Source organism: Lagopus muta, chromosome 13 (assembly GCF_023343835.1).
Source record: "Lagopus muta isolate bLagMut1 chromosome 13, bLagMut1 primary, whole genome shotgun sequence".
NCBI classification, from domain to species: Eukaryota; Metazoa; Chordata; class Aves; order Galliformes; family Phasianidae; genus Lagopus; species Lagopus muta.
Window position 1 is genome coordinate 11,360,968 of NC_064445.1, and position 26,461 is coordinate 11,387,428.

Consider the following 26,461-nt stretch of genomic DNA (forward strand, 5'->3'; position numbering starts at 1 on the left):
ACCCCTGCTATAGGCAGGGACATCTCCCTCTAGACCAGGTTGCTCAAAGCTCCATCCAGCCTGGCCTTGAATGTTTCCAGGGAGGGGGGCATCCACAGCCTCTCTGGGCAACATGTTCCAGTGTCTCCTCACCCTCACAGAAAAGAACTTCTTCCTGGTGTCTACTCTAAATCTACCCTCTTCCATTTAAAACCATTTCCCTCATCCTGAATAAATTATCTAGTTTCAAGAAAGTCTCTTGACAGATGAAGAAAGGCAAATTCATGCAGAGCAATGTTAAAAAAAATAATAATGAGAAAGTCAATAAACGTTTCTTCTCTTTTTATGGAGAGAATTTGGAACTACATTTAGATTTGTAACCAGAAAACGGCATTCAGTATTCTGAAAAAGAACTGTGTCCACAAAGACTTAGCTTCAGTGCAATGTAACACGGGGTCAGTGTTGTTATCAGCTATCTCTAATTTCTACCCTTCTGAATAGATCTTTTCTGTCCAAGAATTCCATTAGAAGATCAGTCAAATGCTGCTTTCAGCCTGAAATCATTATCTTGTTGCAAAGGATCTGAGACTTCAAAACTAAAGATATTTTTCCTTTCTTATATGCCCACCCACACACACAAATGCGTAAGCTCCGAGATTGTGGGAAGCTTTTATCATTACTGGGTTTCTCACTTGATTTGAGATCATCCAGTCTTTGCTTCCATTTGTTTCCCTATGACATGTCATTTCACTGTGGAAATGTGTCATCGGTGCAAAAGAAGCTATACAAGGCACAAAATGGAAGAGAGTGAATAAGGAAAAAGGTAAACCTCATTATGGTAAACAGCAACATCTGCATTCAGACTTAAGTGAATAGTGACAAGAAGCAATTTAAGTCTCAGCTGTTGAGCCTGCATAACACATCTTTAGCAACACGATGGGCAAGGACCACCACTGATGCTGCTGCCAGCAGAGTCAACATCGCTACTAATAGGACTGCATGAGGGAGAGTGCACACTTCTGCAGACACTCTGGCAGACAGCATAAAGGAAGGCTAGCAATGTGGAAAGCAGAAGCAGGCCTCCCAAACGCTGTGTGTCTGTTGGCTCTTTATGAGGAATAACCTGTTCTGGGAAATGAGTGAAAGTTGAGATGACGGATTTTGTAGGAGCAGCACCTGGCAACCTGTGAAGTGCTTTGGCTTTGGAAACCAGGTTTCTATGAGCACAGATGATGATCTGCCAGACAGTTACCCTTGGCAAGGTGCTGGATGTGCAGCTCTGAGGAGTTCTAGGTAGAGACAGGAACAGCTATGTAGCCTCTTATTAAACACTGTGCCCCTTGTTTTGTCCTACTGTGTTCAGTAATGAGTTGAAGTTCAGTAAACACAAAGACTGCAGAGGTAGCTAAAGAATATTGGAGGTGATTGTGCCTTACATAACTCAGTATATAAACTCACTTGTATAAATCATCCTGATTATTTTGCCGGGAATAGGACTGATAGGGTTTGAAATAAAATTCTTAGATGAGGGAAGATGGGAGAGGGGCCTTAGTCTCGTATTTGCCAGCAGCAAAACAATAGAGGAAAAGGATGTTAGACATCTGACTGAAAGAAGGATGGCACCCAAATGTAATCCTGCCCAGTAGGATATAAATAAATCCTTTAAAGACAGGAAAAAAACCTGAAACATTTCACAACATATGCATTCGCTCTGATTATCTGCAAAGCATCATAGATGTGCTTGGCACTTTACTGACAGAAACACTGGCAGGTCTCTGCCTCAGGGCATCTATAATTAAAGCACAGCAAGGGAAGATGATGGAAAAGAGTGTATGGGAGGACAGGGATGTAACGGTGAAAGGGCATGAAGAGTTTTACATGCATTTCTCCAGATTTGTTGTTGTTCTTTTTATTTAAATGTGATATATTTAAAATCTAGAACTGAGAAATGACAGAACTTCCAGTACTTGCTCCACAAACTTTCTTCTACCCCAAACCAGAACAGAAAACTGAAGTCTTGAAATTTCTCACGAAACAAATGCATTCAAAATGGTGATCAGGAGATGGTACCACAGGACTGCATTACTTCGCTAGGTGGAAGTATTTCATTCCAGCATCTTGAAAAGTGTCACGTTCAGACACGAGAAATGAAAAAACAAGTCTTCAGCTTTGCCAGTGAGAAATACCGATGCCCACAGCACAAAGAGTTCTCGAATATCTGAATGTTTGTTTGCTACAAAGTTTTGTAAGAGCAGATGCTCCTGTGAAGTGGTTTGGTGTAGCTGAGTGAACACTCTCATCAGGAAATTAGCCTCAGCAGAAATCTTTCAACCAAATCCAACACAAAGACTTATTTCCAAAGAAGGCAGAACCAGGGAGAGCATAGAATAGTATTTTTCAAAAGAGGAAAAATGAAGGAAGGAAGATGACTCCAGAACAGCTGTCCCTTCAGAGAAGCTAAGAGCACCAGGAAAACACTGCTTTTTTTCCAATATTGGAAGTAATTTCACAACTGAAGCAACTTTCTTAGTGAAGCTGGCATGAGGGTTAGGAGACTACAAAGGCAGTTGTGCAAGTTCTAAAGAGCAGCACTGAGGCACTGAGCCCCCAAAAGCCCCTTTGTCCAATAGCTGAGGGATGATATTGCTGTGGTACTGAAGGGAGGCCAGACACCAAACACAGCAGCTAACATTTCATGGGCCCCTTTAAAACAAAAGCCTTTCTTTGGTTACAAAAGAGAATAACTGAGATGAACTCCTAAGTCCTATGGGAACCAAAGAGAGAGAGATCAGCTACTGACTTCCAAGAGGACACCACTGGCCTGGAGACATTAACAACTTCTGATCCACAGCCCTATGCAAGAAACCTGAGCAGGCAACCAATTTCCAGATCTTTTCAAGTCTGTTCTGAAGCACACAGCTCTCCCTCAGATCCATAATTGTGATTAGAAAGTATCTGTCTGTCTTGCACATTAATGAGTCACTGTATTTTCCGTCAGCCTAAGAAATAATGGAGGAATGAGAAAGGGAAAACATCTAGATTCTCAGGAGAAAATAACCTGAGTTAAGCTTTTACTTGATTTGTACTCAGTAGAATAAGCCCTTGGGTGGTCTAATGTCACTAATAGGGAGGGGGAAAACACACTGAGTAGATCAGTACATGCACTCTGCTACAGATACACCTTTGTGAAGGCAAGCACATCAGGCTGGGAGCAAAGCAACAGAGAGCCATGACATTCACCCTGTGCTGTGATCAGCCAGAGTGCCCCTTTCTCCAGCCTTATGAACACTAATGGAGTATCCGGAAACCTGGAAAATGGCAATGAATTACACTCAGCAGGGTAAACCGCTTGTCTGTGGAGAAAGAATTGTGTTCCATGCCATTCATAATGCAAACAGCATCAAGGCAAAGGTTAGCAGGTGGCTGCTTCCCTTGGAGCTGTAATTAATATCATCTGAGCAATGCAAAGAGACCCAGAGAATGCCAGGTGTCTCCTCTCTGCAACCATCTGTGGAAAAACAGGATGTTGGTCCTGATAACAGAAGTCTTTCCTGCAAAGCAGGAGGTTAGGAGGATGGGGAAAACAGATTATTTGAAGGAGCATCCGTTAATAGTGTGATCCTATAGCATGTCTGTGAGTGTAAAAGATGTCAGCAACAGTGACCAACAAATTTGACCTTGACAAATTTGGCCCTTTCAACATCTGCTGCCATTTAACATTCTTTCTGTGGATGGCAGATAATTGCTGCTTGTAAGGCTGAGGGGATGCAGTAAATAGTTTTCATGCCACCAAAGAAATCTAATGAACAGATCTGAGTTTGGGGTATACCACAATTCTGCACCATTTCCAGTAGGATTCGTCATCCATCCAAGAACTGATGCATAAGAAACCAGCTGTCCCCTTGGATACTTCCATTAATTTACCCCACTTCTCCTAAAACACACCAGAGCGCTTTCATGTCTAGTCCACTAAGGATCGTATCTCATGGAAACAGTCCAGCCTCTGCTGTAACTGTTGGTAGCATTAAGATGACTGCAAACCATCCACCTGAAGGCTTAGGTGGCACCTACTTTAAAAAGAGGTTATATAACAAAGGAGACAGGTAGGAGATCTTTTCAGGTTGCTTAATGTATTTGCCTCCCTTGGGTGTGCTTTCTGCCCTTCTTTGGTAACTGTACAAGAGAAAAGGTCTGGTACTACAGGACAGCTAAGGATCTGCACCAAGTCAGTACAACAGTGGGGCTGCCTAAGGCCTCCCTGCTCTGCTAGGAAGCGCTACTTTAATGCACTGATCACTAAATTGCTTTGCGTAGAGACTGGAAGAACCAGAGAATGGTGTGTTACTGTATCTGACAAAAGGGAATAGGTGAAAAATGAGAATGTTCTGTGCAGCTGATGTTACCGGGCCGAGTTCCTGCTTTGTACTCCTTGAGTAAACAAATTCTGAAGAAAGTCACATCTTGACACCGTGCTGGTTTTCCCCCATAAGAAAGTGCTTGTAGGTGAACCAAAAGGCTTCTACTCAGTGTGTCTGCATTGTTTGTGTCTTGCTGCTGCTAACATCAAAAACTGTTCAGGAGTGATTCTCCTTCCTCTGAAACCGCTGTTTCAGTTGCACTGATTTGCTCTGTGGATATAGAGATGTAAACCTTCTAATGGTCGGTTTGCAATGAGACACGGTGAAATACTTTTCCAAGGAACTTTGGAACATTTCACAAGCTCAAACTTCTACCTCCTCCTCCTCTGAGCAATAACCTGCTACTGTTTGACATTTCTGTCTCATTCCCTCCCAGCAAGGCAATGGAGAGTATTAGGGGCTTACACTGCTTGCAGAGCATAAGGCCCACAGCATGGACTCTACAGCGTTCTGTCTGGAACCAGGTACTATTCTCACTTCACCCAATTCCAGGGATTGCAGCAGATCTGTAGCTAGAGGTGTCAAAGGCCATGTTCCTATTGACTACAGAAAGGTGTTTTTCATGCGGGATCAAACTCAAGGGCTCTGAAGAGCAAAAATTTTGCTGTTGTGAACATCAGCATTCAGAATTTCTACTAATTACAGCAATCTGTGCTCAGCAACTCCAAGATGAACTAGCAACAGCAGCAACAAGACTTAATAAATGAGAATATTATGCTCAATTGTCTTAGGGATGAAAGACACCAGTTCTGCAAACTCCAAGACTGTACATTGAATGTAAGTAACCTATTCCTCTCCATTCCCCTTCTGAGTTACAATTCACAGAATGTTGTCCTCAACTCCAAATCAACAGTGTTTTCTTCTATTTCTCTGTGGGCCAGTAAAGTTCAGATGTTAGAAAATAATGCCAAACTGATAGGATTGTTATTTTCCTCTGTTTAAAGAAGAATAAAACAATTTTAAACAAGTCTGATTTCCCTTTTCCTGGGAAGAGCTGGTATTTAGCAGACCCTGTAACAGGAAACATTAAGTTAATATAAAATTTAACATCATGCAGCTTCCCTGTATGCATCTGCTTTCTTTGGTGCTATTTTAATAGGATTAGAGCAGAAAATATAAATATTGTTTTAACTACCATTTCTGTACTTTCCTGCAACCTCCCATAGATTTTCCAGAGCTCAAGCTGTGTATTAACAGGCCTGACAGGTTTGTTCTGGGTGTGATCCTAAAAATCCACAGAGCTCAGAAAATTAATCTCACTGAGCAATGAAAATATTTTTCAGGAAATCAGTGAATAAAGGGCAAGGTGTCCCCCTCTCTAGATGGAACTGCTTGACTGATGGATCCAATGGCTGACATCGCTCACTCACAGCTTCCGGTTAGAGTTCCAGTTATACTGGTTCAGACTTATTCTTTCCACATGCTCCTGGCATCCTATAGGTGCTGTAAGGAAGCTGAGGATATACCTTTCCTCACAGATGCTGTCACAAAGCCAGCAACTGCCCTTTTGACCAACTACTGCTACAACACAACACTAACTTTGACTCTGTATCCAACACGATCACGTTCTACAATGGATAAGCTGGTGCAGGCAATGCACTGCCCAAGCAACAAAACCCTCAGCCAGCTGTTGAAGCAGACTGAATCCCATTCAGATCTCTGTGTGAGGGGTCAAACCCAGCCTTGCTTAGCACTCGTGCTAAATAAGCCGTATCTAAAAGATAAAACTGTTTATAACAGATGTGCCTGATTATGGAACCTGAGGCTCTGTAGTCCAGATTCCTAATGTGCCTGCCTTGGTACTTGTTAAAATCGTTAATTATAACTTTATGCAACAACAAATTATGTAGGACAGCTGTGCTAGCAGTACCATAATTTGTGTCAACCCCCTGTGGTCCCATTGGAAAAAGTGATCGAGGAATGCATATGCTGAAAAAAGATACTCATCTCCTACCGGCACATCTCACTGAAGGTGTCATTAACACAGCCAGTGATTGGTTAGAACAGGAGCAGCAGCACTTCTAAGCCTTTCATTCCTGTTACCAGGATTCTTCAATCATATCTCAATAATGTCAATTTGCTGGCACCATTAGCACTGCTGGAAATGGCCCCTCTGAACTCTTCAGGCACCTTGTATTTAGCCATGTTCTCCAAGGGTGCAGCACTGTGAGGAAAACACACATTACTGCTGATCAGATAATGAGACACTCCTGGATTATGACTGCCATTCTGTGCTTCAGCAGGTGCCGTTTCACCACGTGCTTCTTTCTGTAGCCAGCTATTGGGAAGCAGAGAGGTCACTGACTATTATCAGCAAAACACTAGTTATTTCAGCCCCAGCACAAACCCATGCTGCACACTCAGGCCTGTAACACTGTCCTCAGTGCAGTTCACACTGTCTCCTTTCCGGAACCTGCTCCCAAATGCCCAAAATACCACATATCCACAAGTGGGTTATAAAACACCTTCCATGCCCCAGAGCAACTCCCTCTCTGCACTACAAATCCCAGAGCAACACAGTTATTACCACAGGAAGCCAGTGACAAGCGGAGGTTGCAAGTTTACTCATATCTCGGGGTGCCATATGCTGTATGGTAATATTTTGTGCTTTTACAAAAGCGTTGGTTTTCTTCTGTTTTTAATGTGTGTGAGAAATATCTACCATGAAGTAATGTCACTCCATTGAGTAACGCTTCCAAGTATCCCTGGAGAATGATCTGTTTGGTCATGATGGGGTACTGCATCACTGCAGAACAAAAACTGAGCGAGCAGGCGAGTGGCAGAACTCCCTGACACAGACCTCAGGAAATAGCTTGCTGAAAAGGTGCGTGGAGGAAGGTGGCAGCTGGCAGAACATGGCTACTGTGGACTTCAGCTGTTCAGCTGTCACTCACCCATTCGCTCACTCCTGGGAATTTGAGGAAGAAATTCCTGTCTCTTGGGGATAGCATCCCTCCGTGTAATGGGCATCTGCAATGGAAACTCTTCTGCTTCCCTGTTCCTGTAAAAGTAGAGGATTTGCATCCTCTGCCAACCAGCTCCAAACCTACCCAGCACCCGGAGGGATTCCTCCCCATAGTCACAAACCTGATGCCAACCAAAGGGTATGTCAGAATTCAGCATGAGGACGCAGAGCAGTTCACAAGAAGTGAATATCATGCCATCTAACAATTTTTTGCCAGACCTATTTCCAAATGTTTGATTGTATCTTTTTTTTTTTTAATAAATTTAGTACCAATGAAAGAACTGTACACCAGTCTGACTCAAACATTTGCCACAATTTACCATAGATTCATAGCCTACACAGTTGCAGTAACTAAAGCTCTTTTCTTTGTCTTGCTTATCTTCATAGCACAGCTAAGGAATTGATCATTCCTAAAATAAAAGGCAGAAGCTCAATTTTTGCTCTTATTTAGCCACAGTCTTCTTTCTTATCATCAGGAATGTCAGTTCATTTTCAGTGATGAATGAAGACTGCATGTGCTTTTAAAGAGAGTTCTTTGAAATGTTTCAAATTCATTTCTTAAACACCTACTATGAAGCCCTGAATCTGAAAGAGTTTAGTCTCTACAATCTAGATCTGGATTGCTTGATGTAAAGGGAGACCTCAATCTATTTTCTCATCTTTTAAATATGTTTTGCACAAAGAAGTATGCAGGCACTCTCGTGTATGGACACATGAAAGTATCACACATTTTTACAGCACATAAAACAGTTAAGTTTCAGTTAACAAAAATCTGTAGGAAATCTTTTAATGTGGTGTAAGAAGAGCCCTTGCTCTTAATTATACATTCTCTCTGCGGTAGTGATTCACTGACACACAGAGATCTCAGATCCTTTTCATATTTTCTAATTTTCACCTAATAAGCAGGATGGTATTTCTAACCACTAAGACAGCTCTTGCTGCTAAAGCCAGTGCAAGTCAAGGGGTGAACTGGCACATTCAGGATGCTGTTGCAGTGTTACCTGATCTTGTGGCTCCGAACTGAAATGTTATACTCTATAATATTCCTGATTTCTCAGCTCCTCAAATTAGAAAGAAAATGTCAAAAGCAATCCCCAAACCACAAACTGCGAATGAAGTAGATGCTTGGAAATTGCCAAAAGGATACAGGCTTGTTTCTGAAAATCTGATAAGTTTTATGTTGGCCTCAAGGTTGGCACTGGCATGCTGCTATGGTGATATAAGCAGGTGAAATAAGGCTGCAGAGGCTTAGTGCTATTTTCTCTTTTTGAAGGGTATGACAGGTGGCTGATGTCATTTCTGCGTTACGCAGAGTGCAGGGAAAACACACCTGAGAGCCTCATACTGAATCTCCTGGCCTAGAGCAGGAGAACAAGACAGCACCGATATGGGAACACTAGAGGGAGCAAAGACAAGAGAGCGGATGAAGAGGAATAAAGGCAGGAAGGGAAAAGCCACGCCAGTTTCTGAGATAGCTCTGAGCAGGAGGGGAAGGGAAAGGAAGGTTTTGTGTCTCATGCCTTGAGCACTGTATCAAGTCCACCGAGTATACAGAAAGAGGCTTCCTTTCTAAGCATGTATGACAGAAGGGAACCATCTGGATTCTCATTTTGCATATACTGTTAAGGATTCAAGTTGTGCAGGTCAAACAGCCCTCAGTCAAGCAGGTAACACATTTCTGGCAATGGTTTTGCCTGAGTTCACCTGCTCTTCAGGACAGGACAGACCGATCTCATTCCCCTGGTGCTGCATCTTGAGGGCAAGAAGTAATTAAATAAAGCAAAATCCATTTAATCATCTCTCAGGGGGCTGAGCACACATGCCTGGTGCACAGAAAGCAGATCATCCCACCTGCTGCTTCTTTCATCTTTAGTCTGGAGCGTCCTAAAACCACAAATGCTAGTTTCATGCTTTCTCACTAGTTCTTCCAGTCGGAATACAAACAGTACTACATCCCAACCGTGCTGCTCTTCAAGTCATCAGCATACGACACAGCTGCTCTTCCCACAATCTAATTCTCTCTCTTTAAAAGTTATTAGAAGTTATTAGCACTTCAGGACTCATTTTACAGCTCCATGCTTTGATCCTCAGCTTACTCAAGTTAGTTCCCACTGAGCTGCTTCATAACATGTTTAATAGCTAATTTGTTTGGACATCATTAAAAGTATTAAGGCTCCAGGCAGCGAGGACATGCCAATTACTGAGTCAAGTGATTTAATTCCAAGGAGGCCAGTAGGAAGCAGCAGTTTAAACTGCTTAAAGGCATGTACCTCTTACTGCTCAGAAAGCCTGCTGATTTCAGTTCAGAGAGGTGTACTTCTGGATCATGTGCTCTGGGTTCTCTGCAGATGCTGAGACATGGGCTGTGCATGTGAAATACCAGCTTACACGGCTCCGTCGTGATGAAGTCGTGATGAAGCCTGACTTAGCTCTAAGGAAACTTTTCACCACTACAGAAGAAGGCAGTCTTCTGATGAGTGGCATTCTGGTAGGTTTTTTTTTTAACCATTGATATTTGTTTGCTGGAGCTCTCCTTGCAAAGTCCTGAATCTGCATCTCAGCACACTACAGCTTAATGTAAAAATTCTCAGTGCCACTTATTATTTCAAAAATATTCTGTAAAATAGGTGTTCAAACTTGTCTACTCTAGGTATGTTATCATAGAATCACAGAATGGCTTGGGTTGGAAAGGATTTTAAGCCCAATCAGTTCCAGCCCCTGTATGGGGGGCGCAGATAGTCCCCATCAGATCAGGCTGCCCAGGGCACCATCCAGCCCAGCATGGAGCACCTCCGGGGATGCAGCACCCACAGCTCTCTGGCTTTTTATAGGCAAAGCCTTTGGAAAAGCTTTACTCCAGGGTAAATCATACCTTATTACTTAAATCTACTGCCATATATTCTCATCAGTAGAAGAAATCCTTACAAACAAAGCAACGCATACTAACTGCCACCTATTAGTTACACCTCAAACCCTTTTGGGAGGCAACACTCACAGCAGCCAATATGTCCTTTTGTGGTGCTGTCAAGTAAATTTCCCAGCAGTCAAATGGCTCCTTTTGCTGGTATTAATTTCATCTTCAGTAGAAATGTGCAGCTTGGCAATATTAAAATCAGCAAACCTCTCCAGTATAGATTCATTTTTTTTTTATTTTTCAGGTTTAAAAATGCAGACACCATGGCATCCTAAGGCCTCCCTCGCTGCTTAAGAGCTCCAAAGTGAAAGAAACTGCACCAGTAACATTGTGCTTTGTATAATATAACAGAACTACCTGCTTGAGGAAAACAAATGCCACAGAAAGGCCAGATTTGGTGACACATGGGCTTATGCATCACACATCTCATATTCTCTGACAGTTACCAAAATCCGACATTAGCTATACCACTACAAATTCTGTTCTAGCACAAATGCAACTGCACTGGGAATTTCTACTAGCAAAATTAAAAGAAAGAAAAATCATACCATGGAGCAACTCGTTACACAAATACCACTTTCAAGCTACAAGTAATAGCTATACAAAAGACATTGACAGGCTTTGAGTGGAGAGTTCAGGCATCCAGAAAATACAGTAGCATCTGGTGTGTGGAGCAGGAAGAACAAAGCTCTTCAGAATAAATCTGATAAGGGGGAGAAACACTAGGGCTTGTGAAATCTAACAAGTGATAGATGCACAAATGAGCCAACAACACATTTCACAAATTACCACAGGTTTCAAGTTACTTTTTCTTCCCCCAGCGTGAATAGGAAACACAACTGTGATACAAAGACCAAGACACATGCACACATAAATTCAAAGGCTTATGTAGATAGGAGGTACATCTAGCACATGGGTATAATATTAAAGCTCTGTACCTGAACAGCTTCAAAACAACTGTTGGGAAAAGAAGACAAAGAAGAAAATAGAAACAAATCAAAAACTGGTCACATTTACCACATTTCACAGAGAGATAGATACTGCTGTGGAACTAAAACAGGGCTCACTGCTGCAGCAGTAATCCAGGCTTAGTCCCAGCATTCTGTAGTCTGGGTTCCTTTGGGGATCATCTGCATATGTCCACCTAGCACTGTCATACTGATAAGAACTTCTGAAGCCATTGGCCAATTAAATTCAATTTCAGAAGGGCTTAAGGAAAACCACATTTCATGAAAACAAAAAGCTGGATAGAGCAAAGAGACAGCGATTCTCCTTAGAGCAACCTCTTACAGCAAGGAGCATCTTCACTGGGAGAACAGACTCAGTGGTAGGTCATTTGCTCTACACTAATGATTCACACATGAGAGAGATGAAAATGCACCCCTTGCCTAAACAAAAGTCAACAGAAATGTGGTGTAAGACTGTATTGCATCTTCAGTGACCTTGAATATCAACACAGCACTGCTAACAGAACCTAGTAACAGCAGCACGATCTCATTGGGTACTTTAAATCTGTGTCCAAAGTCTTGTTCAGAGCTCTAACTCAAAACTATTTCTGCAGTGGCTAATTCAACGCTGAAGCCACTTGTGCCTAGAACTGAGCCAAAGCAGAAATAAGATTGTTAAGGACTGCTGAGATTGAATGCCGTTGTCAGAACCTGAAGCACGCAGTTCCGATTCAGAAACCTTTCCTGGTAATTTATAAACATGCATGATTCTTTTAAATACCCAGAGCACTGAGTACCATCTCTTCCTACACAGAGTCATTTTCTTTCTGATATATATGCACATATATCATAACGAGGTAACACATGCAATTTGTGAGTTTCCGAATCACATCTCTGCAGCTATATTTTCTCATCTTTCCAGCTACAATTTATGCCCCAGGGTATAAGCTAAGCACTGAGTCTTCTGCAGCAATCTAACACTGACTTCCAGAATTCCAGCTCCAGAGGCAGAACATTCCCTCCAGCATAAGTGCAGGGAACATCTGAATTGGTCAAAGAATACCTTTGAAAGTACATATATAGCACTTCCATATTATATATACACATTACAGACCAAGTTCTGTGGTGGCCACTGAGTTCTATTCTAATAAAGAGTGTCTCAACAATGTCACTATAATCTTGGTCTAAAAGCTGGTTTTTTAGTTGGTCTAAAAGTTGGTAACATTTCCCTTATATGCTAGTATACATTTTACTCATAGTAAAGGAAGACAAACCTTTCAGCTAATGCAGCGTGCTGCACAAAACATTCTCCCTGGTTCTCCTGGTCAGTTTGTATTCCAGTCCTAGGAACAATTCTGAATGAACTCTTTGGCCACAGCACACAATGAACACCCAATAACAATTAAATGGGAAATCCCTTAAAAAACTGGAATTATTTTTATGCCTTACTACAGTAATGTATCTAGTGTTCCTCCTTAAGGAGCTACAAATTGCCTTTTCTTTTGTGTCAATATTATGAGGAACAGCAAGAGAAACTTGCCAGTTCTCATTTATGTTCTATGTAAAGATGAATGCACAAAACAAAACTACAAGACTACAGTTTCCATAATAACTAAAGAGATGTTTTAAAAATTAATTTGTTTCAAAGAAAATAAGCAAAAAACACACATTGTTCCTTACTAGCTCAGCTCTGGTGGTCAAACATGCACCTGCTCACTAGTGTGCTTATCACCTATTTGGAGTATTTTGTCTTTCTTCAGCACAACGGAGCCTGCAGAGCCATATCAGAGTGGGAACTAGATCCTGTTCTGGTCTAAACACAGTGAACAGAGCAGTTAAGTGAATGTGGATTGCAGAACCTTTCCTGCTGGTAGCAGCTGAGCCAGTCGAGCTCAGTTTGACTCTCAGATCCAGTGCCAAGCTTGCAGCTCCCTATTATGAAGAACTCTTTCCTTTTAAGAAGTGGACAGAGAAACCACTAAGAAACCCCAACCATGGAGCACCATTAAGCTACTCTTAGGGTTATTTGCAGACTACAGCAACAAAACACCTCAAGGCAAATGTTTATACTTTGCTCCATTAAATACAGTGGGGAAACATTAAATACAGTGAGGAAAACAGTGGGAGTAATTTAACATGCCAGAAAAGATGGCATCTTCTGCAAATATCTCCCTCCAACCACACAGTTCCTAACCTTGCAGGATTTCAAAGTCCATAACTTCTTTTAGCACACCAGCTGCTTCTCCTTTAGAAATGGTAACAGCAGGCAGCGGGAAGATGACATGACTTGGAGACAAACCAGTTTTATTTAAAAACAACATTTATATATATTACACACAACATTCCAAGTTAAAAGAACATTATTGAGAATGCAAAGTCAGATAGTCAAAAATTGAGAAGTGCCGAAATTAAAATTGCCTATTCAATCTTAATTTGAATCGTTGGTGTCACACAGTGTGCCACCACCTTCACTTACATGATCAAATACAATTTGCTTTGCAGGACCCTTGCCTCGACTCGTGTAGGGGATGTATGATCCTCAGTTAATGAGCAGCTATTCAAAATATGTTTTCTTCTTGCTGTTTAGTGTGCAGCCCATTTCTGATGGCTTGTCTCCACAGGGGGTTACTCAGAAACAGTTGAACAACTCCCTGATTGAATGCTTATTAGAGAACAAGATCATTTCATCTCTGCTTAGTTTAACCCACTTTGCTTCACCAAACTCAAGCTCTACTTGGAGAGCATATGATTAATCTATTCATAGCTTTTCTAAGGTACACTTTAGGAATACGTTTTTGACAAATTTATTGCCCCAATACTTCCATTTTGTCTGGATAGATTGTTGAAAAAATGATTAGAAAGTTTCTGTGTTATAAAAGTATTCATTAATTTGAGATATCCAATTTAGAAAATGAGAGCATTCTTTTTGTAGCATGCTTAGCATTATATGGTGCTTTAAATGCTGAAAACTCAGTTCCAGCTGCAGCTCTAAACATATAGAACTGCTGCAAATCAGATATCATCTCAAATTGAGTATCCAGAAAATGAGGAACATTCACTTAATGAACTCTTCAAAAAGGTTTCATTTTCAGCAACTTGGCATTAGAATCTCGGTAGTAAAGTCAGAAATTAAATCAAGTTTTCCAAGAGCACATTTAACTGTGTTAATAATGAGACCTAGTGATGCGCCTGTGAAGAGAATAAGCAGTGCAGATGAAAGCTTGGGCTTAAGAATAAGCTGTCACAGGGCTCCAGCACTGCTTTAGAAAACACAGTTTCCTGAACTTTCTTGCCCATACAGAGAGATAAGTCAATTCAGTCACTAAAATTGTCTTCTCCCTCTGAATGCTCTCTGAAGGAGACCACGTTTGCTGCCATTTGTAGGAGACCAGCACGTTTATCTTCACAGGCTAGTTAACTCATGGTCTCTACAGTACTAACATGTATAGCTTGGCCAAATGTTTAAACAGAGAAAAAAAAATATAACAGTGATAAATATCATCAGCTTTCAGCTCCATACATCAGGACTAGAAGCACCAATACCTTAGAAGAAAAGACCAAAACAAGACAGACATAGACAGTTAACAGCATTACATATTTGGCCAATTGTTCCAAAGAATTCAATTGAAAAACAGAGCCTCAGCAAAAACAGCTTGAAAAAAGACTCAGGAACAGAACAATTAATTGATGACCGTTAGTCCATAGTAAGAAATAAGATACCATGCACTCAAACTGGTATTTTTCTGTTTGTCCTTCTGCCTCCAAGCATCTGTGTGAAGAACCATATCATTTCTGGCTGAAAGCAGGGAACCAGCAGGGAACAGTGCAAGATACACAGATGCCTATGGCTTGACTTATAAGGGGCATTGATTTAGTGGGAATGAGAGTTAAGTGCAAAGAAGAGACATACAGATCTCTTGGCAAGGGAAGAGAGAACAGAGATGGATGCACAGGATAACACTGCAGACTGCCTCTGGAATATGAGAGAGAATGTGCTGGGAGGGTGGCACAGATTACCCTGGGCAGCAGCATCTAGCAGGTACAGCTAGTTCAGTCTTCAAAAGAAATGAAGCAAGTGTCTTCAGAATACGAGTGGAGAGCTGCTCTCCTGAAGCTTAAGAGAATTTAATCAGTTTGAGCCCTCTTTGCATCCTCTTAAATCCAAGCTCCTTTCAGGATAGAACAATCACCATGACCACAAAAGCACTGCATGTCCACCAGCACACAGCAGCTACTACAAGAGATTGTCCCAGGTATTTAACAAGCTCCTCCTCTGTAAAATGATCCACAATGCTAATCCCCTCTGTGTCCTAATACATGGATGTGAGAGCAGAAGCGAGATAAGAAGATGGAGAAGTGGGGTTCACAACGATCAGCTGACCAGAACTCCCTTTTCCTGCAGCCCCATCCCAGAGAGCAGCTCCGCAGCAGAGCCCAGCTAACAGGGCCTTTGGGCTGGGCTTCCAGGCAATCTGTGCAGTGAGGCAGCCGTTGTCTTTCTCCTGTGAGAGAAAATGAGAGACTGGCATACCATAGATATGCCAACTGTTGCATACAGCTTTCTCATGCTCTGAAAGCTTCTGTTTTTCCATTTAAAAAGAAAGGCAGAGATAGAGAAGAAACAAAACGCAGGAAGGTACGTATAGAATATGGAAGTCCACATGTGACTAACCAGCCGTTACATGAATGAGAGACACCGTGCAGAGGCATGTTCAAATTCAACCAGCACTCTGTGTGAGGCCAGACAAGCAACAAAAGAAAATCCAAAAAGTGACAAGGTTGGTGCTGGTAGAGATCTATTCTGGGATTACTCCGTGTCATTTCACAGAGCATGACAGCTTCTTTAGCAGTTCTGACCTTTGCAATGCAGCAGCGTGAGACAAGATGTACCTATACTGTGTGCATTAAAACACTCTCATTGCATGTCATACTTCTGGCAAACATTTATTATTTGATTCAAGCTGTTTTCAGGAGAGAGGTGATTCTGTGAGAGACACACACTGGCTCTCTACTCACTGGTGCTAGCACTAGAACTTTATGCATCCATACACCAGAGTTGACCTCCCTGGAGAATTCTAGATCAGGACCAGGCTGGATGTGGCTCTGGGCAGGCTGGGCTGGTGGTTGGCGATCCTGCCTGTGACAGGGGGGTTGAAACTAGATGATCTTTATGGTCCTTTTCAACCCAGGCCATTCTATGATTCTATTGCTGTCAAACCAGAACTAATTCCTCACCTAGTAGAGGCATAATGCAATAAGGACAGTCCAGAACTGTTTCGTGCTCTTACTCATACAGAGGAAACTCGAAACAGAAAACCTGCCCCAAAGGGAATTTTCTCTTTGCATTTGCGAAGTAGCACTCATCTTACAACTGGAAGCCACAATAAAAGCGTGCTGCCTGTAATTATGGATGCTCTCATTTCCGCAGACACTTACTGAAATCCTTCAAAGCTTTCAACCTTAGTGGAATTCGTCGTACCAATGAATTCTACAGGAGAACAACATGCTACACACAGAAGTATTTCCTTCCATTAATAGGATCTGTAAAACTTTTCAATTTCATTGCATTTCTCTCTAATCTCAAAAAATTGCAGTGATAAATCAGGAACTCTGAAAAAACTTTCTCAGCTTTATTTATCTTATATTCTCCTACCATATCATCTCCTGCCTTCCTCTCTTCTGGAATACAGAATTCAGGGACTGTCAGTCACCTCCAGGAGCCATTTCAGAGCTACTCATGTACAGCAGGTGCAGAACAGCCACAGAATCACAGAACACCCCAAGTTGGAAGGGACCCACACAGATCACAGACTTCAACTCCAGTCTGCTAATCCAACCAAAAGTACCTTTAGAAATCTCAACACTCATTCCATGTTCTATGATCAGGCTGCATTCAGTTGAAATCAGTGATACTGACAGATGTAGCAGCAATATCGCAGTAAGCCACTCATACTTTATGTGCTTATCCAAGAAATGTATTGTTAACTGATTTTTTAAAAACAAATTTTATCACTACTCATAAAATCAAACCTCCTCATTTGGACTGAAGAGAAGAACAATACAGAAGCATTGAAACTTTCTGCATAACGCATATTCATTTTGTTATGCTTGGTAATAAATTTTACTCTTCCACTAGAGTGTTTTTAATGTTATCAGATGAAGAGGAATTTGATGGCCTGGCTCTGATAAGAAACGCAGCTTGTAATAATTCTTTTTTTAATGTATGCCTGCTCTATTCTATGTAAGAGAAGCCATGCTCCTTTCTCTGCACCAAGGTGAAATGCTGACCTATTACACGTAATGGTCTTGGTTCAGTCTTTACACAGTGAGATAACACTGACAACACTGAAGGCAGGAAAATAAAACACATTACCTTGGAATAATCCCTTTGTACCAGGTACCTACACTATTTGATCAGTATCATCAGTAAATGATGTGCTTTAATTTGTCACTGTAGTTTAAATTTCTAAGAGAAAGGACAAACTGGAAACATGAAAAATTACTAATTACAACATCTAAAATAGAAGCAGTAATGGAAGTGTCAACAATCTGACTGGGACATCAGAGATTTCTGCAGTGATGAATAAGGAGCACTTCACTGCAGACTGGAGGAGAAGCTTTGGGCGATTTTTCAAAGCTTGAAGAACTTCTCAAGGAGTTACAAATGCTCATTTTTCTCCTATTCCTTCAATTATCATTAGAATATCTTGTGCCCTTTCTAATGGCTCCAATGAAATTCCAATAGCATTCACTGTCAAGAGACAGACCAAAGTACTTTTGTGTCCTATTCAAATCAGCAGGAACTGGGCTTTCATATATCACTGCTGACTTAGACCTGTGGGATTAACCATGACATAAAGTATTTATCAAACCACTGATGTCCTGGAAAATAGGTGATTTCCTGCAGGAGACAGTGCTATACTACACAGAGATTGTTTTCAGTGTGACAGTAACCCTCCAACATGGCCACAATCTTCATCATACCTGATAGCTTCTGACCACTTACAAGCCTTGAAATAGCTTCAGAAAAATTCAAAGTGCTAAATCTGATAGTGTGAGAAATTTCAGTTTCTTAGACATACTGGATATTAAGGACAAGTATCTGAAAAAAAAAAAAAAAAAGACTTGGTGTAGCTTAAAAACATATTGGACCATTTTCAGACATTCCATATGGGCTCACTTATAAGTTCAGAAGCAAAAATATCAGGGAAAGATAAATATAACTAAAAAGGGAGGAAAAAAAATCTTTGAACTAATACAAACTTATAGAAATTTGTATTGCCTGGACTTTGCATGTAAAAACATACACATATGCCTACATCTCTATATGTACACACATATACATAGCTTTTCCAGGAGACATAAGAAACTTCATTTAAAAGCTGTGGATAGAAAGAAATACAGGAGGAAGCTTTCTGAATGCATAAGAGAAAAAAAACTTGTCAGTAAGGAAAAAAATAACTTGGAGAAGAAAATATAAACAATGGCTAATGAGACTTGCTAAGCTTGTTTTTTCATTGCTATGAAGCAAAATAGAGAAATTATTTTAAATAAAAACTACAGAAAATATCTCAAACAACTCATACACCTCTGCTGAAAATCAGGTGTCTGTCCACCTGGAACAATTTCCAGGTCAAAAAGCAACAGGTTCCCTACAAGACTAGCTCAGAAATACACCATTTTTTAATTTAAAGCACATGGACAGGTTCAAACTGTGTTTTCAGTACATCTGTATTGTAGCAAAGATGCGAAGTGCTTTTTGTACACTTCAGTGATTTGCCCTATAAAGGAACCAATTGCTATTCTCTGCTCCGCTCTGAGCAGCTGTACTCCTCCATTCCTTTAGAGACCGCAGGCAGCCTGCAACAGGCACAGGCTGCTCCTTTACACCCAAGGCTTGGGGAAATGAGAGCAAGAAGCCTAAGTTACACCCTACAGATTTACCTTCAGAGAATTTAGAGCTACATACTTTGATTTATACTGACAGGAAGGTTGTTTTTCTTGCTTTAGTAGCTCGATTAACACGACTCCCAACCCAGAGGCTCCTACAAACTAACTTGAGCCCTTCATTAGCAAGTTGCCAGGATTCAGCATTTTGTTTCAGCCTTTAACTGCCACAGCTGGTTGATTTGTCTGCAGGCTGAAGGAAGTGCAATTCCTCTGTAGACAGGTGCAACTGTTAGATGACTGAGTAATTCTGGGGCACAGGCTGTCCTGCAGCTTTATACAAACCAGACAAATGGAGCCTCTTTGTAGCGGCAAGCCGCTGCGTTCCTGATTTCCCCTTTGTCTGTAATCACGTATTTGGGTTCTTTGGGGCAGGACGATTCTGTAAGCAAAGAAGAAGACAGCCTAGTTTTCCCAGCTAATTTCTTTTTACAAATGTGGACAGGAGAAAGGTGGCAGAAGTTGGGATGTGACGTAAAAGCAGACGGAAATGCAGAACAGTTGCTTAGCACCTATCAAAGTCAGGCCCACTTCTTCACAAGATAGATGTGTATTTTAGTAACCACATTTAGGAATCTGCATTTGAGTTTGGGTCCCTAAATAACCTAAGTACATCAGAAGCTTTTTGGATGCATCACTGATGATTAAATAAACACAGATATTAAAAGCAGTAGGAATCCTGCTGCAGTCCTTGGCACACAGGGACACCTTCTGCTTTATATACACCCCTCATAGGAGCTTTACCATCTCCTCGGGAATGCCAGATCAGAAAAAAGCATCACAGAAACTTTATTCTCAGCCAGTGGGACAATATGGGATCAGCCAGCAGCCTTCCTGCCTTTGTCTGAGCAAGAGATAAAAAATAAAGCTTGGAGTCAGAGACCACTGTCCAACCCAGGCTGTTTTATGTGGGCACGTGTGTGTTTTGGAACAGGTCTGTAGCATCTATCCTGGACCTAACTGATACAACATGGCAGAACAGAGACAAACCAAGCATTTGAGATACTAAACAATAAGCCAGTGGAAATGCCAAATTGACAGCCCAGGGCATCGTCTCAGAATTATTTGGAAGCTGAAAGCATTTCTTACACATTCCACTCTATTTCTTACTCAAGTAGGAAAACTCACCTGATATAAGGAGCAAAAGATTACCCTGTGTAATGACACAGATAAGGGAGGCAAACAGAAGCACTTAATTCCCATAAGCATCTCTTGCCTTTGTCTCAGCTTGCTTTTCATGCCTGGATTATGCTAGCAGCGTTAATCTTTGTGTCTGTGACCAACTCCTGGGTTTTTATGTTAGTGACCTGATTCTGCACTACCATGCTCCTCCCCATTCGGTGAAGCTCCCCATGTGATCTATTCTTCCCCCTAAATAAAGTTGAAAAATTTGGCTGCGCTCAGCGAGCGCTGCTGAGGGTGTGTGGAGTGGTTCCACCCTCCCCGCAGCTGCAGCACAAGTACGGCGCCCGTTCAGCTGCTCTGCTGTAAAGAACGAGGGGCACGAGAGCACCGAGGCAGCAGGGGCTCGGGAACCTCCACAGTCAGGCTCCAGCTTCATGCCGCTGCTGGCGCTCCCCCTCTGAAAGTAGCCCAGCAGGCTGAGGAAGATGTGGCCGGAGAAGGTGAGTGCTGCATGGCTATGATAAATCCTTTGTGCGGAACCAGAGTCTCGTTAGGAAGAGGAGGGAGGAGGGGGTAGGCGTTGCAATCTTTTCTAAAAAGAACAAAGTCAAAAGCCTTCCTTCCTTCCACATTATGCAGAAGGCGTCTTTCAGAGGGAATCCAGATAATGAGCTGTTTTCCCGATGAAGCTGATTTTCTCATTATGGGGTGCAAAACACGGCAGCAATGAAAGCCTGAGCAATGAAACTGCCCGCTGCAGACGTGCTTCTTGCCTGGCTGGGCAGACAGGTGCCTTGGAGAGCAGCTGCATCCGGCTCAGCCCTCCGCAGCCTCCCACCGGACAGTACGGTGCGGTGCTTGGCACGTGGGGCCGGCACGGTGCGGCACCCGGTGCACAGGGCTGGCACAGCATGGCCGGTACCCAAGCGTGAAGGGTTGGCATGGCACGGCACCGCGGTACCGGCATGCGGAGCTGGCACGGCACAGCACTGTGCAGCACAGCATCCAGAGCTGCAGGAGCACGGCTCAAGACCCCCAGCCTCTTTGTTCGCCTGCAGCCCCAGGAGCCCCGGCCCTTTGCTCACCTACAAGACGTGCCTGCTCCTTGCCCTCCGTGCCCACACCGGGTCAGTACATCTTGCAGTGCACGCAGACCAAACCCTGCAACCTACACAAAGGGTCCCCCTCAGTGCCCTGCATCCCCTCCCACTCACAGTTAAAGCACTGCACTCGCTGCCTCTAATGTGTTACCTCAAATGCGTTTCACATAACTTGCCCCTAGTTTGGGATGTGATTTCAAGCTAAAACAAAAGTCAGTGTACACTAATAAGCGTTGAGTGCCTAAAGGAAGTCTTTATTCCCTTTTCCCCCACTGCCTACTCCTTTAGGCTCAGCACAGGCACCAGCTGACCACAAGCTGGCTCTTTTGCCCAAAAGACAAAGCACCTGTGCTTTAATTCTGGGAAAGGGGAGAAGAGGGCAGCAGAGAAGAAGGGTGCTCACTGCTTATCTAGAACTCTCAGTTTCAACAGAGACTGTCCCAGTCCGTGTCGTGGGGAAATAAATGTGATCTTATTCCAGAAATGTACCAAGTAGCTGCATCACAAATGACATTCATCACTCCCCCTCTATCCCCCTCTGCTTCCTCCCACCCTTTAACTTGGTATTTCTCTTGCACAATTTTAAAGATAAAATCCCCAGAATGCTGAATATGTTGTAGTTCTAGACTGGAGCTATCCATCAAGAACAGGCACACTGGCTGGAAGGAGAAGAGTTTTCTTTTAAATGAGTTGGATGAACATTTGAATGTTCAAACAATCTCCTGCTCTTCGGTACATTTAAAAAAATGTTATCCCTGCGGGAGTTTCAATCTTGGCAGATTTTATAGAAAGGCTGTAAAGTGTCCCATCCGTAATTGCATTCCTTACCAGCAGTAGGGAAGCAGAAAAAAAATGAGAAGATTAAAAAAGGAGGCAAGAGAGGGATAAAAAATAAACAGATTTCATTTGTTCATCTTCTTTTCACAACCAATTAGCCCAGAATCAGAATCTTCCTTCACCTGCAAAGAAAATGAGGCTGTAATGAAAAGCCTACTGATTGTTTTCGAATCCTGTTTTACAAAGCTTCTTAGGACTTTGTTCATTTGAATTCAGCCCTAAACTGTTTTCAAATTTTCACATATCCTGGGATTCAAAAGAACAGTTAAACAGTCTGCTTGGACCTGGACTGGTGAGTATTTGCTCTGACTCAAAAAAAATGCAAAACAGAGCATAAGAACAAATTGATCTCAGAAACAGACAAATAGAAAAATCACAGAGTTGAAGCATCAGTGTGGACTAAGGAATTGGTTGTACTTCAAGATTTGTGTTTTCACATAATAACATTTAAAATACAAACTAATGGTAGAATTTACAGGTTGCCTCTCTAAGTCACAGGCTGTGACTGCCCTGAGTTTTGAAGGGTGTTTGGGAAGAACAGGGAAGAATGTTGTGCAAAAGAAATGAATACCAACTAAATTAGAAAAAAAGTAAGCACAAAAAAAAAAATCTCAAAGGGAAAATAAAGCATTTTTTTTTTAATAGGATACATTTTACAGCTGGCAATAGAAGATTGCTCCTTTGTTTTTTAAGGAAAACCAGAGAGTGGCTTATCTGGAAAATCCATCCTCTGAGAAGAGGAATGTTGTGTGCTGTCTTGGGAAAAGAAATCTTGACGTAGGTTTCACTGCATTTTAAAAAAACTAGTTCTAAATGAACATCACAAAGGAACAGATCTGCTCAACTGTTTAGAGAACAGCACTATGATACAGCACTGCTTTTCAAATTCAAACCCAAAAAAGTACATTCCAACCCCTTCCCCACATATGAGCACTTGAAAAGGCTAAGAGACCATGGATGTCTCTTCCCAACATGTTTTACTGCAGCATTCATAAGCCTCAGTCAGCCCATGCCAATTGGGAGCTTCTAATACTCAGTTTCAAAGCTACCCTAAAAATGTTATACTAAGATTTCATCGATCAGGATGATAAACTTTCTTTACCCCACTATATAGTTGAACCAAGTACATCTAGCTAGCACTAATTTGAGATGGGAATTTGTCAAGCATTCCATCTACAGCACGATTTAGTTGCAGTTTCTTAATGGTAACAGGCATCGGTAGCTTCCACAAGGATTTGAATTGTGCAGGCACAGAAAGCAGTATTTGTAAAAACATGCAGTTACAAGAAGGCTGTAATCACACCTGAACAGACACTGGCATTTATCAAATCATAGTTATACTAAGTGAGTGTGTTACACTATCATGAGGAGGAGGTAATCAAATCAGTGGGATAAGTATCGATTTCGGAGAGAGCTTAAGTGTTACGAGTCTGTTGCTTCAACTGCCCTACTCTTCAGCAATGACTTAATTAAAATTAAAACATTAAAAAAAAAAAGCAGAAGTAGTTCCATATGGGTTCTTATAAACTGAATGCCCAAGAAAATAGTATGTCACATTTACAGTCCACATTAAGCACAGGCACCTGCCCACATCGGTTGTTCCGGAATAACTCAAAAGCAAACATCCTAAGCGAAGCTTACAGCCTGCAGCTTCCATCCAAATGCAGAGCAGAGGCTGTTTTGCTCAGCATCTCTCAGTGCAGAGGTAAGATGGTATCGGGATCTGCACTAAAGTTGTTTTTGTCATACACAGTCTATCCCTCAAAGTTATCAAAGCCTTTTGCAGCTTTAAGGAGAATCAGAATCCCAGTAGACATCATTCCTTTTACAGGAACAAGATTAAACCTTCTGTTGATTTACAGATCTGATCAATGCTGGAATGAGGTGATGCAAGTGCTTCCAAAACTTGCGATCTTTTCCTCCTCTTGCATCGGTAAGGAGGAAACTTCAAAACCAAAAGATAGTCAAAAAACCAGCGTATTCCAAGTGAACACAAAAGCATCTTTTCAAAGATGAAGACAGAGCAGGCTGAACAACTGTTACAAGCAGAGTTTTCTTGCTCACTAGGATATAAATTGGGTAAAGACAGGGGCAGAAGTTTATACCTTTAATTAAAAAACAGACCGACTTGTTTAAATTTGCATTGAAGCTGCCTGTTATCTCACTGCATGTAATAGTAAGGGTATCAGCAAATTAAGTTTCTGAGGAATGATTCAGTGTAAATATCTAATACAGATCAAATTTGGATTTTGTTTTTAGATTTACAAGGAAGACTAACAAAACCAAAAAGGTTGTTTCATTTTAGGATCACTCCAATAAATCTATGGTGCTTTACTCTTACAAATCCAGCAATGTGTTATAAACACACCTGAAGTATGCTGCTGTGCTGCAGCAACCCAATCTTTATTATTTAAGCCCATACCCTAAGTGCACAGAACCTGGGAATTATGAAACCAAGCTGGCTCTCAGCTGAAATCTGATCAGACTTGAAACCTCAAGATTTCCAAATGTATTTTAAGCATTCAAAGATACAGATCTGCACTAGTATGTTTGAGCATTTTGAAAATCAAAGAATCATACAGTGGCTTAGGTTGGAGAGGACCTTGAAGATCATCTAGTTCGTATCCCCTGCCACAGGCAGGATTGCCACCCACCATATCAGTCTGCCCAGGTCCCCATCCAGCCTGGCCTTAAATGCCTCCATGCATGGGGCACCCACAGCTTCCCTGGGCAGCATTGCCAGTGCTTCACCACCTTCTGAATAAACTTCTCCCTAACATCTTACCTAATTTCCCCTCTTTTACTTCTAAGTCATTCCTCTTGTCCAGTTAGATAATGCAGAAAGTGTCAAATGTCTTTGGCGGTCTTATTTACATACTTAAAATACCCATGAAATCTGTCCCTTGTTCTTATATAGAAGTTTACAGATGATGTAGTGAAAAAGAAGTAGCAACTTACTGCTACACTTCACTTTCTGAAGTCCTTCCTCATTGCCATATCTCACTTTCTGAAGCCCTTCCTCCCTTCTGCTGTTCTTCCATTCCTTCCTCCCTCATCTCTGCTTTCATTTGCTCTCACTCCCACTCCAGCTTTCATCTGCAATTTTGTGCACAAATGTATTAGTAGATTGCCTTGCTACTCTAGCTCTGAAGGAAAAGAATCATTTACATATCAGGTTTAGTATATGATGGATACATTTCATACAAATGTTTTCACATCAAAAAGATGCAAATATGGAGAGAGGAAGCACAATCTTCTGTAATGCAATAAAAACAGAAGATACAATTTGAAAGGCAGAAAAAAATTTACAAGTTGAAGGCAGAAAGAAAGCAAGCCTAAAACTACATTAAAAAGCCAATACTTAATAAAGATGATAGAAATGCTAGAAGGTATTCAGCATTTGATTTGAAAATGCTCTGAATGCTTGAGTACATGAAAGAGACACACAAGATAGAAACCAAAGATTCTCCTCCTCCTGGAATCAAAGAGATTTTTGATATTAATTCACAAGGAGTAAGTTTATAGTTTCAGGTCAGTGATCTTTGAAAAGATGCTTTTCTGTTCACTTGAGAACAGTATCATAACATCGCCTCGCTTTCTACTGGTTTACATGTGCTTATCAGCCTTTCTTCCTCTGTGAATAAAACCAAAAAGTCACAGGAAAGAAGTCTGACTTAACCTAAAGATTAACAATTGGCTTCCTACTAAAACAGCAAAACTGCAGTACCTCACTTAAAATTTCTGGTCCTCATTCTTTCAATGAAGCTGATGATTCCAGATGTTCACAGAACGCAGTCATTCCTTCAGCTGAAACAAAGAATCACAAAACAGTTATCTGAAAAGGAAAAAAAGAAAAAAAACATTGGCAACTAAAACTCCATACAAGTGCAAGTCTGGCCTCCAAATGAGCATTGTGAATTCATGTGCTTTTAAGGATTCAGTATAAGTTCTCATTATTCTTTTCATTAACAACACTAGTGACAACATTATTCATTACCAAATCACTTTCAGAGAGGTAAGTTTTGCCCACTTAAAGTGGCAAGGATTCTCAGTGAAATAAAAAAAAAAAGCTGATGATCAACATTCTTTCTTCTTTTCATAATTCAGCATTTGACAGACACCAATAACCACAAGAACATTTGAGATTAATTTGTCACTAATTTGCCCTTCGTTTCTCCCCTGTAAGTTGCATGTAACCTTCAGAAATCAAGCTTGGAAAACCAAACAAA

General features: G+C 41.5%; 1 protein-coding gene across 4 annotated transcripts in view; it reads right to left on the reverse strand.

The window, feature by feature from the left end:
• Positions 1-7,214: 7,214 nt before the first annotated feature.
• The window catches only part of C13H8orf48 (chromosome 13 C8orf48 homolog), a 45,899-nt gene continuing 26,652 nt past the window's right edge, over positions 7,215-26,461 (reverse strand). Inside the window, exons 7-9 of one of the 4 annotated variants that reach the window (XR_007379613.1) lie at positions 25,960-26,039; positions 22,224-22,354; positions 18,234-18,325 (exon numbers count right to left, since the gene is read on the reverse strand). Coding sequence is in view for 3 of the 4 variants with exons in the window: in XM_048959212.1 (XP_048815169.1) it covers positions 25,981-26,039 (59 nt within the window). In the remaining variant the exon portion in view is untranslated. Of the gene's footprint in view, positions 15,726-18,233; positions 18,326-20,801; positions 22,355-24,973; positions 25,329-25,959; positions 26,040-26,461 lie in introns of those variants that run through there. The other 3 variants (XM_048959212.1, XM_048959210.1, XM_048959211.1) reach the window with 3 other exon arrangements.